The sequence below is a fragment of the Labrus mixtus genome, chromosome 3 (assembly GCF_963584025.1).
Source record: "Labrus mixtus chromosome 3, fLabMix1.1, whole genome shotgun sequence".
In the NCBI taxonomy this organism is placed as follows: domain Eukaryota; kingdom Metazoa; phylum Chordata; class Actinopteri; order Labriformes; family Labridae; genus Labrus; species Labrus mixtus.
The window spans coordinates 29,719,114-29,736,562 of NC_083614.1; the positions used below are offsets into that span (position 1 = coordinate 29,719,114).

General features: G+C 39.5%; 2 protein-coding genes and 1 non-coding gene across 6 annotated transcripts in view; 1 reads left to right on the forward strand and 2 right to left on the reverse strand.

Moving 5' to 3' along the window:
- Window positions 1-8,999, reverse strand: part of LOC132970416 (glypican-5-like) — a 65,119-nt gene extending 56,120 nt beyond the window's left edge. Inside the window, exons 1-2 of the mRNA XM_061034416.1 lie at window positions 8,691-8,999; window positions 4,521-4,682 (exon numbers count right to left, since the gene is read on the reverse strand). Of these exons, the coding sequence (XP_060890399.1) occupies window positions 4,521-4,682; window positions 8,691-8,868 (340 nt within the window). The 5' untranslated portion in view covers window positions 8,869-8,999. The remainder of the gene's footprint in view (window positions 1-4,520; window positions 4,683-8,690) is intronic.
- A 1,646-nt stretch (window positions 9,000-10,645) lies between these two features.
- trnam-cau (transfer RNA methionine (anticodon CAU)) lies at window positions 10,646-10,718 on the reverse strand. The gene has a single exon. It is a non-coding gene; the product is annotated as a tRNA-Met (tRNA).
- A 927-nt stretch (window positions 10,719-11,645) lies between these two features.
- LOC132970432 (nuclear autoantigenic sperm protein-like) lies at window positions 11,646-17,405 on the forward strand. Of its 4 annotated transcripts, none has more exons than XM_061034417.1 (15): window positions 11,646-11,724; window positions 12,053-12,094; window positions 12,200-12,313; window positions 12,986-13,066; window positions 13,297-13,403; window positions 13,721-14,041; window positions 14,269-14,327; window positions 14,409-14,479; window positions 14,673-14,746; window positions 15,062-15,250; window positions 15,407-15,573; window positions 15,714-15,806; window positions 15,913-15,987; window positions 16,469-16,600; window positions 17,204-17,405. In XM_061034417.1, exons 1-15 carry the CDS (start codon window positions 11,687-11,689, stop codon window positions 17,243-17,245), a joined length of 1,605 nt encoding a protein of 534 aa, XP_060890400.1. In that variant the 5' UTR covers window positions 11,646-11,686; the 3' UTR covers window positions 17,246-17,405. The 4 variants fall into 4 exon arrangements, with proteins under 4 accessions (XP_060890400.1, XP_060890401.1, XP_060890402.1 ...); XM_061034418.1 differs by having other exon boundaries at window positions 13,721-14,037; window positions 14,271-14,327; XM_061034419.1 differs by lacking the exon at window positions 16,469-16,600 and having other exon boundaries at window positions 11,647-11,724.
- Window positions 17,406-17,449: the final 44 nt, after the last annotated feature.

Here is a 17,449-nt window from a genome sequence, read left to right on the forward strand (position 1 = left end):
GAAATAACGTAACATACTGCAGCTTTAAATAAGGAAATCAATGTCACTCTCTTGGGAAGTTTGCAAAACTACAACATGCTTTCTGTTTTCGATCCGAACAATCAAGCTCATTGACACTGGAACACATCAAATAAAGTGAGATTGATTTAACTCGGGGGATGAGGCATTAAAGCAGCCGCAGCGGGGAGACTCTCGCACCAAGCACCGAGTGAGAATGACTCACTTTCATGTGTTTGCATACCCATGTCCTGGCAATAGCAACACAAATACAGACGGCATCGAGTGACACAGAAAAGACCACCCTGGGGTCATGTGATTAGCTCTTCACCCTCTGTGATTGGATGACAGCTGCGGCATGGTTTGAGAGGGCACAAGGGGTCTTACAGTGCCGGGGAGAAACACACGAAAGCATGCAGACACATATTGACACACACACACATACACACACACACACACACACACACACACACACACACACACACACACACACACACACGTAATCCACAGGGTGTAAATAGAGCCTGACTACAACCGCGCTGGGCATGTCTCAGTTTCTCTAGAGGGTTTTAATCACCGAGCTCTGGAGAGGGGATCCGCTGAGATTCAGCTCAGCTGTTAAACACTGCTGTCATGCAAATAGTAATTAATTAAATTGTGGGTTTATCCGAAACACAAAGGGGATATTTACTGTCTTACAATTAGAAATATTCTGTTGTGCAGGTATTCATTTGTAAACATTTTTAATACTATTTAAGCCATGCTTATTCATGTGTAAGAAATTTCAGACAGGCGGAAGTTTTTCATAGTTCATTGAACAATTGGAGGTCAGCCCGCTCCCCCACCCCGTTTCTGCTATTGCACCGAAAGACCTGGGAATGATCAGGACGTCTTTGAGGGATTTTTAAGTGTTCACTTTCAAATAGTTGTCTGCCTGGCACAAGAGGAACCTTGAATGATGAACATGAGAAATTGACCGTATTAAGCCGCATCTCTGAAAGCCTTTGTAACATTTCTGAAAATCATCAATCTAATTCTGCATGCTCTGCTAGAAGAAAGGAATGTCAAAGGCAAATAGTTTCACATATCATGAAAACCTAATTTCACCAAAATGAGGTCTAAAGCAAATTATCTCAACAAACATAATTTAGCATGTTCTCTAATGAAATAGTGTTTATTCATTGTTTGCATTCTTTAAAAGGTTTTAGCAACACAGACTGCTTTTTACCTTTAAAGGTCACATAATGTACAAAATACACAAGACCATGTTTTTCTAACACTAATATGGCCCCCCTAGTCCGTCTACAAACCCCCAAATTACAATAAAAATCCATCCTCTCCGTCTAAACAGGCCGTTTGGAGATTTTCCCTTCATGACATCACAAAGGGCAGTAACCCCTCCCCCAGGTGGGTGACCCTCCCACAGCTAGGTGTTTGTTCTGCCCTCTGAGTCTGTTGTCTCGCTGTAAACAACTTGGCGTGGTGCAAGAAAAGCCAAAGGCAAATCCCCTTTCAGAGGGTCCGTCACAGCTCATTTGCATTTAAAGGTACAGACACATAAACAGCCTGTTCTGAGCAGGGCTGAAATAGAGGGTTTTATAGGCATTATCAAATACAGGATCAGAGTGGATTTTGAGCAAGAAACTTCACAGACATGTTTTGAGGACTTCTGGGACTTCTTATTTAAACTGGTTGAAAAGGAGGATAAAAATGTGACCTTTAATAACTCTGCACCTTTGTTCACACTATACATGGCAGCCAGGCATTTGGTGTTTTCTTCCCCTGCAGCCGTTAACTACTAGCAGACAGATTTGCAGTAAGATTAGCTGATCCTGATAAGGACAAAACTAGTGAAGGGAAACATGGCTATTTGGGTTTGAAATTGTAACTTCTTACTTACCTAGATAGTGTTCCTTTCGTTTATCTTGTACATGTAAGATTACAAATAGTTTTATTGTTTGTTGATATTTTTGAAACACTGTTTTAATGTCATCTTGGCATCCTGTATTCTCAGTGGCACTCTAACCCTAACTCTGGTAATAAAGAAAGTTGTGTAATGATGAAACATTTAGCAAGTAGCTGCAGTACTTTTAGGGAATAATATTAACCAAAAAATGTTGGTGCATCTATTTGTAAGTGTATGAAAACAACCCTTTTCAGTGGTTTGAGTACACTGACTCTTAACAAGCAATTTATATTGTGCAAATGATTTTTGTTCAGACCTTTTAAAATGCAAGTAAATGCAGCAAATTCCAAACATGTCCCCACTTACTTGCTGCGGTTTCAGCCTTGTTCAGCTAGTCTTTTGTTTATGGCTGTTTTGCATTAATTTTACCCATGGATGAGCTAGCTGTCCACTGGGCATTAATAGCAGCTGAAAGTGAGCCTGAGTGCATTCAGATGGAGAAGCGGAGGAGAGACTGAGAGACAGGAAAAAAAAAAAAAAAAAGAAGAAGAGAAAAGTGAGAGGTACATGTTTGCCATGTCTGTCTGCCGGGTTTCATCAGCTCTATCCCTCTCATAATCTCTGCACACATTCATGGACGCAAACACACACACACACACACACACACACACACACACACACACACACACACACACACACACACACACACATGCTCACACAGACGGGTGAATAGCGTTGAGAGACAAGTGGACAAGCAGAGTATTCTTCCTCCTATTCAGAGCAGGCCGTTTGAGACCGGCTGTTGCCCGCAGCAACAACACTTTGCTGCGGATACGTACTGAATGTAAACATTCTCCGTCATTCGCTCTCTCGTTGGTCACGAACAAAACCTGATTATGGCAGTGACAGAGACAGACGGACAGAGAAAGAGAGCGGAGAGTTGTAACAAAGTTTTCCGCCGCTCCCTCTGAGAGTTTGCTCTCTCAAAGACTCAATCGGACATCAGTTGTTTGTTTGGCTAGCCACCGTGGCGCCTCACAAAATAAACTGGCCTCACACCACCACCCCGACACAAACTAGCTATTTCTTGATGATCCCACAAAGTGAGAATGACAGGAGGGCTACTGGCACTTGACAGAGCTGTTAAAACCAAAAATCACAGCTGCTATTAATGTCACTTTGATTTACGCCCATGAATCATCCTCTTGAGTTGCATGTGCTTGATCGTCTTTAGAAACCAAAATATTTCTTACATTAAATTTGTACTGCAACTTACGATTCTCTTTTCCAATCATTTCCCTGAGAGTACTTGGCAACTATTGGAAATTCCTCTGATGCAGCCTGAATCATATATAAATGAGTATGCTAGTCGATGTCCCGGTTTGATAACATCATTTCTTAGTGCCCTAAAAATAATCAACATAAATGAACAAGCCTACACAAAATGTTATATGTTATGGCTGCCATTTGCAATCATTGTTAATAAGTGGAAAAAGGAGAACTGGTTTCAGATAAATACATCCAACATTACATCAACAGGCTAAACAACAATGATAGCAATACATTCAGGGTTCTCAGCTTACAGTTATTATAAGATAATAATAAGAGGTTTGCATCTTAAAGAGGGAGGCTATCCCTGTCCAACGGGAAAGATCGAGGTTTCGATTTTTCGATCCTGCAGATGTCGCCCTTGAGCACCAGCATGAAACCAAAACAACTCGCGCTGCATTGTTGTGTTAGCATGCTAATGCTAGCGATCTTTATTATGCTCGTATCTTCACACTGCATGTAAATTTACCTGAAATGAGCGTGATCTAGAAACACAGTTAATCAGTGAGTACAGTATGTTATTCTTCTTTTCTCTAGTCCCTCAATTAAACAACTTTTATACGCGAGGGGAGGAGTCAGCTGCCGTCCGGGCGATGTAAACAAAGTGAAGATAGGACTCTGAAAACTCTGAAAACATCACAGACAGTGGGACTCGGTGTTACACTCATTGTAGACAGTCATGACTCACAGAGTTATTTTCAGAGGATATACTTGATTTCTATTATATTTAAGTGTGAAAAATCACAAAAAAAAAGTCTTTAAACAAAATGGTCCAACGCTATGATGACAATGTATGTCTTTATATCAGTGCTATGTGTTGTTCCATAATTTACAGTACCAACAAAAGAGAGGAGAAGAACATACTGGTGAACAGAAAACCACATGAAGCAGTTTCATTTTGTGAATCTTGTGGTTGTTCGTGGTTGAAGTATATAATATCTGTCACCACTGGCCCTGTTCGCTTGCGGTGAATTTGACTGTTTCCAGCTGCATTCTCAAATCAGCTCATCCTAACCTCAATTATAGCTTTGAAATATTCAGCTGTTTAAGCTCACACATGCAGCTCACCCAAAAAAATGCCACACAGTTTCAGGAGTTTTGTGCATGTGTGAAAACACAACATGTATCTGAGCCCAATGAGATAAAAAAAGTTGTTTCCTAACAAGTCGGACGCAACCCTGAGAGCAAAACATATGAAGTGAATTAAGATTAACAGACAAAAAAAAAAGTGGAAAAATTTAATCACTGACACCCCCTCCTCCCTCTGTATCTCATCTCCTCTCCTCACCTTGGTAGGCCTTGGTGTGTCCGGCGATCAGGTACTTTAGCTCAAAGCTGTATGAGCGCATCTTCTGCTGGGTCTCACTGCGAACGGCCGACATGTAGCTGTCCTCCATCTTACTGGTGCAGCAGCTGGGCCCGGGGTGGACACACACTCGCAGGGACTCATCTGAAAACAAGGAGGCAAAAAAAAAAGGGCCCTTTAGGCCTATTTTCATACCTTAATTTAGTCTGAAAATACTGCAGACTAGATCCACTGATGTGTTCCGTTACATAAAGGTTAATTTCATATGGTTGGTGGAAGAAATGACTCAATAAGGTCTGCCTATCTGACCTCACACACAGAGTTTCTAATGAAGAAAAGGATTATCTGATTATTGAGTTTTCCTAAAAAAAATAAAAAAAAGAATAAATTCTAATGATTAACTTGTCTGACTTTTAGCAACAAAAAAGAGGCTTAGAGCTAAAGATATGGTTCATGTAAAAAAAACATCATCTGTTGCATTGCATCACTAAAGAATCTTACTGTTTTAATTATGCCACACTCCTGGTGTGTGTCCTTACACCAGTGATGTGCCTTTAAATGAATTGTGTTTCTCCTGAAATCTTAAATAAAGGTTTTTGTTAAAGAGTATCAAAACATGCTTCCACTTTCCTGACAGTGTTAAATGGAGTGGGTAGTGATGTAATATAATAAAGTGATTCTGTACTGGGAGCATTATTTGATAGGGACATGTGATAGCCTCTGCTATCGATTTAGCATTATTTGACACAGAAGCACAACTCGGCACAACACAGTGTCTTTTTCAGTCAGCTTTCATTCCTCCTTCGTCTTAAAAAAAACTCCTCACATTTGACAACTGACAACTGACAACGCTCTACTTTGTATCATGTAGGAAAACAATCTGTTTTTCAATAAAATGTGCACTTAGGGGGCCGGTGAAGTCCAGCCATCGCAGGGGAGTGCAACTGTCTTTGCTGACTTCAGTGCATCTTTCACCTTTCCGCTCGTCGCAGCATAAAGAGCCAAAACAACTTTTTCTTTTTTTTAGCTTCTTTTGGAATCGAAAGCAATGAGCTAGATGGATAGACAGATGGACTTTAGCACTCTGTCTACCTCTAGTCTAACCCACACACACACACACACAAACACACACGCACCTGTTTGACCTGTGTCAAACTTTCAGTTGGTCATATTAGCGCTGGCTTTCCATGGAATACATTACTGAGATAGCTACCATTCATTTGTAATGCAGCGTCTCATTCATCATGTGAGAGTGGGACTGACTGCAGGCTGGTATGGAGGACTACAGTTCACAAAACCAAAGAACAAACAAATGATGACATTCATTTAAATACAACAAAAATCATTCTAAAATAAATACAAAACTATTTAAAAACACATTTTCTTTCCCTTTGGAAGCAAGTCGACAGAGTTTCAGATCCAGATTCTTCAACATGATTTAAGTCAGAAGTAACTGCTCATAATAAACTGGGTCAACCTGATCAGATGATCAGAAGGAGTTTGCTTTGTTTTCATGTGATATATGTCTGAATATTTCTGTCACGTGATAACGGGTGGTGTTACAGTAAACTGGGAAAGATTGTAATCATTGTATTTGTTCCTGAAATGAGGTGTTGTGTTGAGCCTTATTTTGTCTATGGTGTGTAAAGAAGACTCAGGCACAACTAAGTGGGTATTAAAGAAAGCCGGTTTGTTTTTCAGATTGTTCACAAAGTGGTACCTCTTCACTTTTTTTTTGTTATATTTGTCCTCTATGTGTAAGTAGTGATTTTTTCTCTCACACAAAAAAAAACATCCTGCTGTCATTTAACAGTCAAATTTATCATGGTCAAATAAAAATGTCCACAAAAAAATAAAAATGTCTGTTTCCTCAGCGTGCTGATGGTCGTTTGATTTCATGGGTCATATAGAGGCAAAAGTATAAATAGCAGTATGTTTCATAATTAATAAAAAAAATCTTTAATCTATACAAACATGATCAGAACTATGACTGAGTGCATTGTCCAGGAGCTTGGATTTGACAAAGGTTAAATGTGTGACACAAACAGCATTATACTGAAGTCTTTTAGTACTGTAGAGATGCCCTGTCTTTCAAATCATCTTAACACACTTCATGCAATCTAACGTCACAGAATTATGACTTTTAATCAGTTTTTAGGAGTCAAATTAGAAAAACGGTCGTTTCCTTTTTCCCCCCTGAATCCTACAGCAATATGATTAATATTTACCACAGCATGTAGCCGTACTAATTAATTGGAATCCTGATGATATTCACACAACAACGTCCTTACACCAACCACCATAAGGCCTGGGGTTGATGTATTTGACCAAGCCCAAAGTAGGACGTTAACCCGTACAATAATGAACCACATCAATGCTGCATTTGGTTAATAATGGCTCAATACACCATCTAATGTTTTTAATGAAACCTAAACTAGGCCAACGCTGACATTAACACAGCTGGTTTGGAATACATGTCATGTATATTATTCCTCTATGTATATTTTTAATCAATCTCAGGTTAATAAAGCAATGATGGCAGGATGCATAGACTCTGTTGTGCAGAGATTCTGCTGTGGTTACCGTCTATAATTAGCAGACATCTCTGCCTGTAAATGCAAAAGGTCACCTTCTCATATTGTTAACTAGCTGTTAAAAATCACAAACTCATAGCACGCTATCACTTCCTGCAGAAACAGTGCAGAACAGTTGTAGGTTTGCATCAGTGTCTTTGGACTATTTTGCTTCATGAAAGCTTCTAAAAACGTCATTTTGTCAAACATGTAAATGACAAGTCCCCCGATGGAGAGTTAATAAAAGCTGAGATTTTTTCAGTCTGTTGCAGCTGCATGAGTGTTATCTACTGATGTCTGACACAGATTGCATTCAGTTGGCTCATTAAAGCTACAAGATAAGCATCTGATTCTTACGCATTTCTGTGTATAATTATGACAAGGGGACACTTTATGCCGGGTCAAAAAAGCTTGTTAACTCCAGATCTGCATCATCCGCCACTTGTAAGGAAAAAGTGCTGCAGACAGAATGAAAAACAAATCTGATAATCCTTGTGCTCTCTTTTTCTGTAGGTGCAGTTACATTAAACAGATAAGATCCCACTGAACATTTAGTTACTGACTCAGTGCATGGATGTCATAGTATGCAGAGTTTCTCATGAGTCAGACAACACCTCACACAGAAAACTGCATCTTTAACACCACCGCTTATAGACAAGTATGCTTTCAAGAGCTCTATGTTAAGTGTTGCAGACTATTTAGGTTCGTTTTTAACAGAAATAGCTTCCCCCCCTCTGCAGTGATAATCCCCTCTGGATGGCACTGAGTTTCTCAAGCTATGGATTTGAAATCTGTGGGATTTAAATCACAGCAAGATTTTAGGTACTTAAAATAATCTTGACAGGAGAGATATTAAGTCGAAGTTTGATTTCATGAAGGTTATTTAGAGTCATTATTAGACTTTTTTTTTTACGGGAAAATATGTCTTGCACGGGTTGGTTTCCAACGAGTGATAATGAACAGCTACATTGTTTTACTTATCTATAGAAATCTTGTGATACTTCACTTTCCCCCTATTTCCAGAGGCGGTGGATTTATTTTGGGTCTTTTTTACCTTAGGAATCCTTACAAATAACTTCAGTTCAAAAGTATTACAGGCACACTCTTCCTCACTAATCAAATAAAGATGTAACTTGTAGAAAAGCACTGATTGTTCAAATATGATTTATAGAGGCCACATACATTTTATATCATAAGTGTTTATCATTGTCATCATTATTAAAGACATTATCAGGAAAATAATGACTTGCATATTTTGAATGTGGTCTACTTGGACTTGGGGATTATTCTTTGTACTTCTTTATAAAAGGCTCTCTCCTGCTATTTCAAACACTTAAATTAAAACCATGCAAAAGTTTTGTTTTTAATATCTCAACCTGTAAAGTTCAAAAATAAAATATATAGTGCAGTTTAAGTAGAGTTAGAAATGTATTAGAATTAGGCTATAGTTTATCAAAAATAATTAAACTGACAGTAAAGTTTGACTACCTCTAAATGATACTTCATTAAATTCCTCCTCTGAGTCATGTAAGGCTCCTTAAAGTCTGTTCTGTGATATTTCCAAAAGGGGCTGACTGACCTGTTCCCGGCCTGTCTGGCACCAGCTCCACCGGGCCTATTTGGCGCATCATGTAGGCTGTCTTCACCTCATGACAGCTGTCCACATCGGCTGATCTACAGCCAGTCTCTGGTAACACAACAAAATACAACAGAATCAGCCAAAACAAGTCCACGTTTTGTAAGGCTGCACGAAACATCGCAACATCTCAGTCAGGAGGAGAAGAGTCCCGGATGGTTGATATGAAATCCTCAAAAATCCAAACGGTGCAGAGTGACTGAAAACTTCATGTGGAGCCTGCAGGAAGTGTGTGTGGAGCTTAATGTTAGGCTGCTCTCTCTCTCTCATTCTCTCTCTCTCTCACTCTCACTCTCTCTCTCTCTCTCTGCATGCCTCTCGCGCGCAGTTCAGCTCAATTATCCTAATTGGCATGTGTACTAATAATACTTTTAGAAAAAAATCTGGGTATTTTTGCTTACTATACAGCAGCTATCATAATGTGAACATGAATTAAATAACTCACAACACAATAAAACCATATAAGCTACCTGCACAGCAACAAAACGGATGAAAGACAATTTACACACAATACATTAAATGATGTCACCATGTGCGATCTATTTGTTTTGTTATTGTTAACTTTTACAGCACTCATACACACTTGCTTCTGCAGATAAAGTCTATTAAATTTGACTGACTGTTGAGTGAGGACTAAAGAGGAACACACGGTATTAAAGAGGACCGTGGGCCCCCTCTGCTGGTCACTTTTGGTCATGGCATGGTACATTAAAAGCTGTAGTTTAATTTACTGTGCAGACTTTTTACACACATTTACAGAGAGACAGAAGTCAATAGATGTAGCCTATAACATGTTTCCATCAAAGCATTTTAAAATGTATGATTGGTATCGCAAGGTAGTGGAGGATTATGAGATTTAAATGCTGCATGTCAGTCTCGAACTAAAGACCTCCAAAACTCTTACACTGATAACTAAGTGAAGCCTCTGCAGTGTCAGCCAATCAGCTTTCATTCTGCTACCAAGATTTGCATGCATTAGTAAATTAGCGATGATATCAATACCAAATTCCTTCACTCAAATCCTACTAATATCTCATGACTGCAGAAATACAATGTGGTTGTAAGCAGTTGTTTAAAATACTAAAACAGATCCCAAAGTATTCTTAGTTATTCAGTTATTTATATCCTTTATTGATACAAATTGCAAACATATTCAAGATTAAGATTCAAGATTAATTTTAGCCTGTTTGTCCCAGAACGAAGACTATATTGTCTTCGCCCACGCTCCAGCTTGGGGATAAAAAGACAACATTCAGCTTTATTCACATTAAACACAACACAATGAACATTATTATTGTGAATATACATATATGCATATGTGTATATATATAATATTTAATTTAAATGATCAATATACGCACACTTATTTATGTAAATACAGTAACCGACATCTTGATTGACCCATCTGTCACATAACTGCATTTTACTTATCATGTTAATTCAGCATCTTTTGCACTATGCACTGTTTCATGTTTAGTCATGTAAATATTAGTCTTTTCTTATTATGTTTATTGTTGATATTTAATGTTGTACCTGTACATAAGAGAGCACAGTTCACCGAAATTAAATTCCTTGTGTGCGTGTAAGCATACCTGGACAATAAATCTGATTCTGATTCTGATTATTAAATAAAGTCCGGGGAACAAATAGGCAAGCAAAGCTAAAACAGATACATAAAAAAAATACTGTGAATATATGTAGGTTTGATGTGTTTGTATGAGGTAAGTTCACATGTCTATCTATAGTTGCTAGTGTCATATACATATATAATCAGACCGACTACTGCACAAGCGGGATTCGATATCAAAGATTTTACGATGTTTATTTATCACACACGCAGTCACTGATATGTTGGGTAGACCAATAGACACAGAACATGTTGCGCCGAGAAAAAGACATGCCCCGTGTGAGGCTCGAACTCACGACCTTCAGATTATGAGACTGACGCGCTGCCTACTGCGCCAACGAGGCCCGGAAATACACTGCGGGGAATAATCTTTAAGAATGTAAACGATACGGATGATGAATTTGAGTGATATTGGAGATAATAATGGGCAACTTTGTTAATTATATCTTAGAAGCGGTTCGAAGATGGCAAAGTGTTGTCGTGGAGGAAGCATGAGACGAATAAATGGCGGGGATACGGAAAGGAAATTGCATGTGATTGTTCGGTTGAATCAAGATGTTTCACCGATACTCGTTTCCGTTTCAGATGATTCGGTAGTCTCGGTCCCGGCTCATTTAATATTATTTCCCCATAAGTAATTTGTCGTTCAGATCAGTAGGATAAATCAACCAACATTTCTACCAGTGATTGTGTTAATAAAAAAATACAAAACATATGTATTTATAACCTTAGAAATATAAAACACCCCGAAAAAAAAAATCACAATACTGCCACTTTTAGGTTATCAGTGTCAAATTAAGCTCCGCGTTTATAATAATAATAATAATAACTTTATTTATATAGCACCTTTTAAAAACACAGGTTTACAAAGTGCTTTGACAAACAGCAAAAACAAGAACAAAGCAAACTAAACCAACATAAACAACACCAAGAACAAACAAATGCTAAATACAAAAAAATAAGTAAATACAATTCAACGGAAAACATATAGCATATATTTTTTTGTTTTTTTAAGCGGCAGTCTATTTTTTGGTGTTGACACAATTCTGTATTATTTTCCTTGTTTTGTTTTACTTGTAACTGTTGATTCCCACTGGCGTTGAACGCCTCAGTAATATTTGCTGCGGCCCCTTTAAATGCAATCTCCCGCGTTCCAAGTTAAGCGGAAATAGAATCCTTCTTTTTCTCTATTTAAGCGCGCCAACAAAGACTGTCACAAAAGGGGGGCTCTGTCTGGTCTGTACTTCATTCACCGCACACAAACACTGTGTTAAATCTTTCTCCACCGCCGGTCTTTAAACCACCTGAAGAGATGCCAGAGGAAACGTCCGCCGCGTCGAGCTCTGCGAGGTGAGACCAGTTTGTGATGTTTCACTGCATGTCGAGGGAAACACGCCGAGCTAGCATGTAGCAAAGGAAAGATAAAAGCATGTAATGATAAAGACCTTGCATGCTTAGAAAGTTACTTTTTTTAATGACATTTTGATACTTTGCAAACAAATGCAGACTTTGTGTTATTGTACCTGCTTGACCTTACACAGGTCACCACCCCCGACTTGGGGCGCTAGTTGGCTAACAACCATATAATGCTAACTGTTTAAATCATGTCTGCTGCTGTTTTCACTTCCGCATGAGGTCAGGTTGCTTGTGTTTGAACTCATGTTGAACTCCTTTACAGTGTGGAGAAGCCGTGCTCCTCCTCCTCAGCTGCTGCAGACAGGTGAGTATCCGCTGCTGCTCATACTATTATTATTCATCACTGACCTAGTAAAACACGTGTTTTTTCTTTCCTTTGTTTTTTTATTTTTTTACCCCTTCTTTGCAGCTCTGTTGACGTCATGGAGGAGGCAAAGAAACTGATTGGCACAGGAAACAGGCATCTGGTCATGGGAGATGTTGTTTCCGCTGTCAGTGTCTTTCAGGATGCCTGCGGCATGTTGTGAGTATCCATGAGGAAAGATCCACCAAATCGTATTAATGGTTAGCACTGATGTTTATTTAACCAGGCAGAATTGCTTGAGATCAAATGACCTCTTTTTCGAGCAAGGCCTGGCCGAAATGGCAGCAGCAAAAAAAGAAATAGAAGACAAACCCAAAAAGAAAGCACAGACATGAGAAAAAGAGACAAATACAGTCCAGAAGGTGAAGAAGGAGGGCAAGATCATGTTAAACAAAACACACTAAAATAACAATTATGTGATGATAAAATACTATGCAGTGAAACATATACACACTCCAAACTCAGCCATTTAAAAAAAAAAAAAAAAAAAACTTGTGAGGCGAGTTTTAAAATCATTAATAGTGATGAGTTCCTGCACTTTGAGTGTTTCTTGAAGACCGTTCCATGCGGAGGGAGCAGACTACATGAAGGCCCTCTTCCCAAACTCAGTTGGGATGTTTATTTGCTAAATGTAGTTTGCTTTACTGAATTGGGTTGTTAATCCTGACACCAACATGCTTATGTTTAAGCCTTAAGAATGCGAGTTGGAAATCACAAACGAAAGCTTCTTTACAACTTTTTTTATGCTGTTCAGATTTTTATTAAACAATGAAATGCATATTAATATTACTCAGTGAGTCCCCTTGTCACATACAATGTCACGTCTGCCAGGGCTGGAAAGTACGGTGATACTGCAGATGAGTGTGGCGAGGCCTTCTTTCTTTGTGGGAAGTCCCTGCTGGAGCTTGCCAGGTTGGTGAACATGTTGTAAACCTTTTTTTTAGTCTGTAAAATTTAAATGAGTGACATATTACAGAAAGAGCTTTAACACAACAAGTACTGGATCAGTGTTACATTTACCTTCAGGGGTAAACTTGGTTTGATGGTCAGCACTGGGAACAGTTTTCAGACTTTGTCCTCCTTTCTTTCCCACCTCAGATTACGGTCAGTGCCCTAATAGTTTTCCTTGTTGTGATGTTCAGGATGGAGAACAGTGTCCTTGGTAATGCCCTTGAAGGAGTCCCAGAAGAATCGGAAGAAGAGGAGCAGCCCAAAGACTCTAATGTTGAGAGTGCCAACAATCTTGATGGTGAGTTTTTGCTCTTTAGAAATGGCTGTTTTCTAGAAAATAACCACGTCTGAATTCTTACTACCTAAAGGTAAAGTATCATATTTTGGAAGTCAGTGGTTTTTATTCAGCTGATGTAAATATTGTTAAAATAGTTTAAAACCGTACACGTTTGTGATGCAGTTGATGTGTTAAAGTTAGTCTTCATAAAGAAATTCTCAAATCGTGATCAAAAACAAACTCCTGGGGGAAATGTGTGCCTTGGCCGTCTTATTCCAAACGACTCGTGTATGTAATATAAAGTGAGACTACTTTTTTTTAAATGCCACTTGATGCAGAAGAAACTAGGGATGAGCTACGAAAGCAGGTGTATGATGCGATGGCAGAGGAGGAAAAGACTGAGGCCGCTAAAACAAATTCAGAGTCTGAGGTCGAACACATCGACACTGAGGTGAAGAAGGAAAATGGTGTGACTGGATCAGAGGAACATTCAGTTTCACCTGACCAGAGTTCAGTGCAGGAAGCTGACGTGAATGGAGTTGAGAAGAGCCCGGTTGTTCATGTGAATGGTGTGGAGAAACAAAATGGCAAAGAGACGGCGGCGACGAACGGGGAATCAAAGCAAGCGGATGAACAGGACGAGGAGGAACCAGAGGGCAGTAGATGTTTGGATACGGTGCACTTCTTGTTTGGACGGGGGAGCACACTTTTTGTATTTTGTGAAAACAGAAAAGAGGCCACTTAATGGGTGTTAAAGGAGGTGAAGTGAAACGCACTAAGCAAGAGTTAACTGCACCTTACAGGATTTCTGTTTGTTTTCCTTGACACATTTTCCTCGGTTTCTCCTCAAGTGTACTGTCTAATCATTCTACTGTTGCTTCAACAGATGATGATGATGACGACGATGATGATGACGAGGATGGAGAGGCTAATGGACAAGAAAAGGTGAGTTCTGGTAACCATGAGTGTCTTTGACATGGTTGTAAATCTCTATCTAAATTTATACACGTTTTCTCACCTTTTCAGGAAGAGGATGAAGTCGGGAATTTGCAGCTGGCGTGGGAAATGCTGGAGGTAGCCAAATTCATCTATAAAAGGTAAGAGCAACACTGAAAATAAATTGAATAGAACAAGATTAAAGATGGAAAATATCAGCCAGTGACAAACTTAAGACTGTGACGTTAAACGGGTAATTAAGGAAGTCAGAGTCTCTTCTACAAATCCAGATTTCTTTGTGTTAATTAAGGACTGCTTTTATTTGTTTGAGTTTGGTGTTCTGCCCTCTCACAGAAAGGAAAGCAAAGATGACCAGCTGATGGCAGCACAGACGTATCTGAAACTCGGAGAAGTCAGTGCAGAGTCGGGTAGGTTTTATGCAGCAGACTGAATTATCCCCTCTCACCTGTTCCGGCTCTGGGGTTGCCATTGCATTTTCAAAGTTTCATTAAAGTAAAAAATTCTGAGCAGGATGCAGTTTTTTGTTTTTTTTATGTTGAGGGGCTGGGAATGGTTAAATGCTTTTGTAAAAGTGACATGTTAAAATGTATATCAATATTGGTAGCATTTAGTTGAACATTTACTTAAAAAAAAAAAAAAAAAGACTTAGTGGAAGTAGTAGAGCCTATTCTGACACTTAACACATTCTGGCAAAATCTGAGTCTCGTGTCTTCCTCCACCAGGTAATTACCCCCATGCGTTAGAAGACTTCCAGGAGTGCCTCACCCTGCAGCTGAAGCACTTACCTCCTCACAGTCGTCTGCTGGCTGAGACCCATTACCACGTCGCCACCACGCTGTGCTACATGGATCAGTACAGCCTCGCCATCCAACATTACAACAGCTCCGTAAAAGTCATCGAGAAACGCCTGGGTAAGGGTGCACTCAGCTGTCGCTCTCTGGAGAGAAGGTTAACGGCTGAGGGAGTGTTCCTTTAAAAAAAAAAAAAAAAAAAAACATCAGGCATTTCAGTTTAACACCAGTGTTGACCGCTGCTTAAATTCTTAATTTTCATCCCTCTGTTGGTAGCCATGTTGCAGGAGGTGATAGCTGCAGCAGATGGGGCAGCAGCAGAAGAGAAGACTGAGTTGGAGGAGCTGAAGCAGCTTCTGCCCGACATCAGGGAAAAGATTGAGGATGCCAAGGAAAGCCAGAGAACAGCCAGCTCAGCATCTCAGGCCATACAGCAGACACTAGTGAGTAAAAGGGAAAACAAGGATTGGAATATAAACTGTTAAAGGATGTTTTTTTTTTAAATTCCTTCTGATAAAGGTGATCACAGTACAGAAAAGATGATTATTTAATGGCTTCTGGGTAACTGTCAAACGTCTTTCAGGGTGGAGCTTCAACTTCATCAGCATTCATGTGTGAAAATGGGGGCGCTTCATCATCATCATCATCTTCTTCTGCATTTGCAACAGCCAGCAAGGTAAGAGCTTTGCATGAGTCTTTATCTTAAAAATCAAAGTGTCCTTTTTTTGAACATGAATAAATATCCTATAGAAAATTACCAAGAAAACGTTCTTCCATTTCAGATTCCGGTTAAATCGCCTGACAGCGCCTCATCTTCCAAAGCGGCCTCAGACATCTCCCACCTCGTCAGGAAAAAAGTGAGGCTTAACCTCTTTGTCAAAATGTCATAATGGAGCTCTTCTCACTCTGCTCTCACTGCAACTTTTTATAATTGAAGCAGTGAGAGGTCTTTGAAGTTTGACTCTTTAACTTGGGACTAGTCATCTTGTCACGATGTCCCGGACTGCTCCTTCACATGAAGAGTCTGTGTGTTTGCCTGCTTTTGGTGGTCGGAAAGATGAATCCATCTTTAGCTTTTGTGTTGTGGCTTTTGTGTGACTTTGTTGCCTTACTGTAGTTGTGGCTGTGTTGTGGTATTGCCTGATGCTGATAAATGTGCATGATACACCACATTTTGTGACTTTGACCTAACTAGTGATGGGTTTGATTTTTTTTAATTCCCCTTTCTGTAAATGTCAAAGCTTTCTTTAAAGGTCACAGGAATGCTGTCGTACATGGCTGTATTGAATGCAGTCTTCTCTTCTCCCCTCCCTTTGACTTGGTTTCATGTTTCCACAGAGGAAACCCGAGGAGGAGAGCCCAGTAAAGGACACTGAAGCTAAACAAGCGAAACAGGAAGCCACAGTTAATGGCAGCGGTGACTCTAGTGCCAGCAACGGCAAAGGAGTCCAGGAGGGAAAATCACAGGAGGCGAGTCATAGGTTTATGTCTTATGAATGGTTTGAGGACGGCACTCAAAAAGATTCTGCCGTTCAGACGGAGGGAGTGGCAGATTACACTGCCTCTGTATGGTTTCTAGAGGACTTCCAGTTTTGGGATTTGTGTTGGTTCTCAGTAGATGCAAACGAGCTCTTCAAGCTGAAATGTTGGAAGAAATCCTGTGTAGTTTATGCACATCATCAATCATGTGTCTGAGACCTCTATTGGTGAGTTAAAAGCCTACAAAATGATGCAAAAAAAACGACCTCATTTTCACTTCATGAACTGGCTGTTCAGAAGCTTTCTGTTCATTTGCAGACATTCAAACTTGATGTGATGCTTCTGCTGTTACTGAGGTTTTTTACCTTGAATGGTTAACCATTCCTGGGCTTGAGATATTCAACTCTTTCCATACATAAGTTGATGTCTGCTGTTGCAAAAGTGAGAAAATAATCACTTGCGTAACTTTTTTAAAGTCTAGTAGTCAAACTGCTGGGACCATGCTGATGACAGGCAGGTTGAAATCTAAATGGTTTATATTATTTTCCTGTTAACTAAACTTCTTTTCTTTTTCTTGTCATTTTTATTTTTTAGTCTGCCAACCAGTCATCATCCTCCGTCAAGTCTTCAGCGTGACTCTCTTCGTCTCTTTTCTGATCTTGGAAACCAGCACAGCATGCCTGTCCAGCCCCTCTCCACAACACTTTTGTTTCTGTAAATAAGATCCATTTTCATAGATTTGTCTGTCCAGTTTTGTATACTTGTAGTAAAAAAGAATAAAAAATTTGCAGATGTACGTTTGTATCACACGTTTCTTTAATGTTTCAGTGACCTTATTCT

Bases quoted from the DNA above. Each gene is read 5' to 3' on its own strand.
- LOC132970432 (XM_061034417.1), top strand. From the start codon at position 11,687: ATGCCAGAGGAAACGTCCGCCGCGTCGAGCTCTGCGAG. The intron at 11,725-12,052 runs GTGAGACCAGTT...ACTCCTTTACAG, and splicing joins GCCGCGTCGAGCTCTGCGAG to TGTGGAGAAGCCGTGCTCCT. The intron at 15,988-16,468 runs GTGAGGCTTAAC...ATGTTTCCACAG, and splicing joins CCCACCTCGTCAGGAAAAAA to AGGAAACCCGAGGAGGAGAG.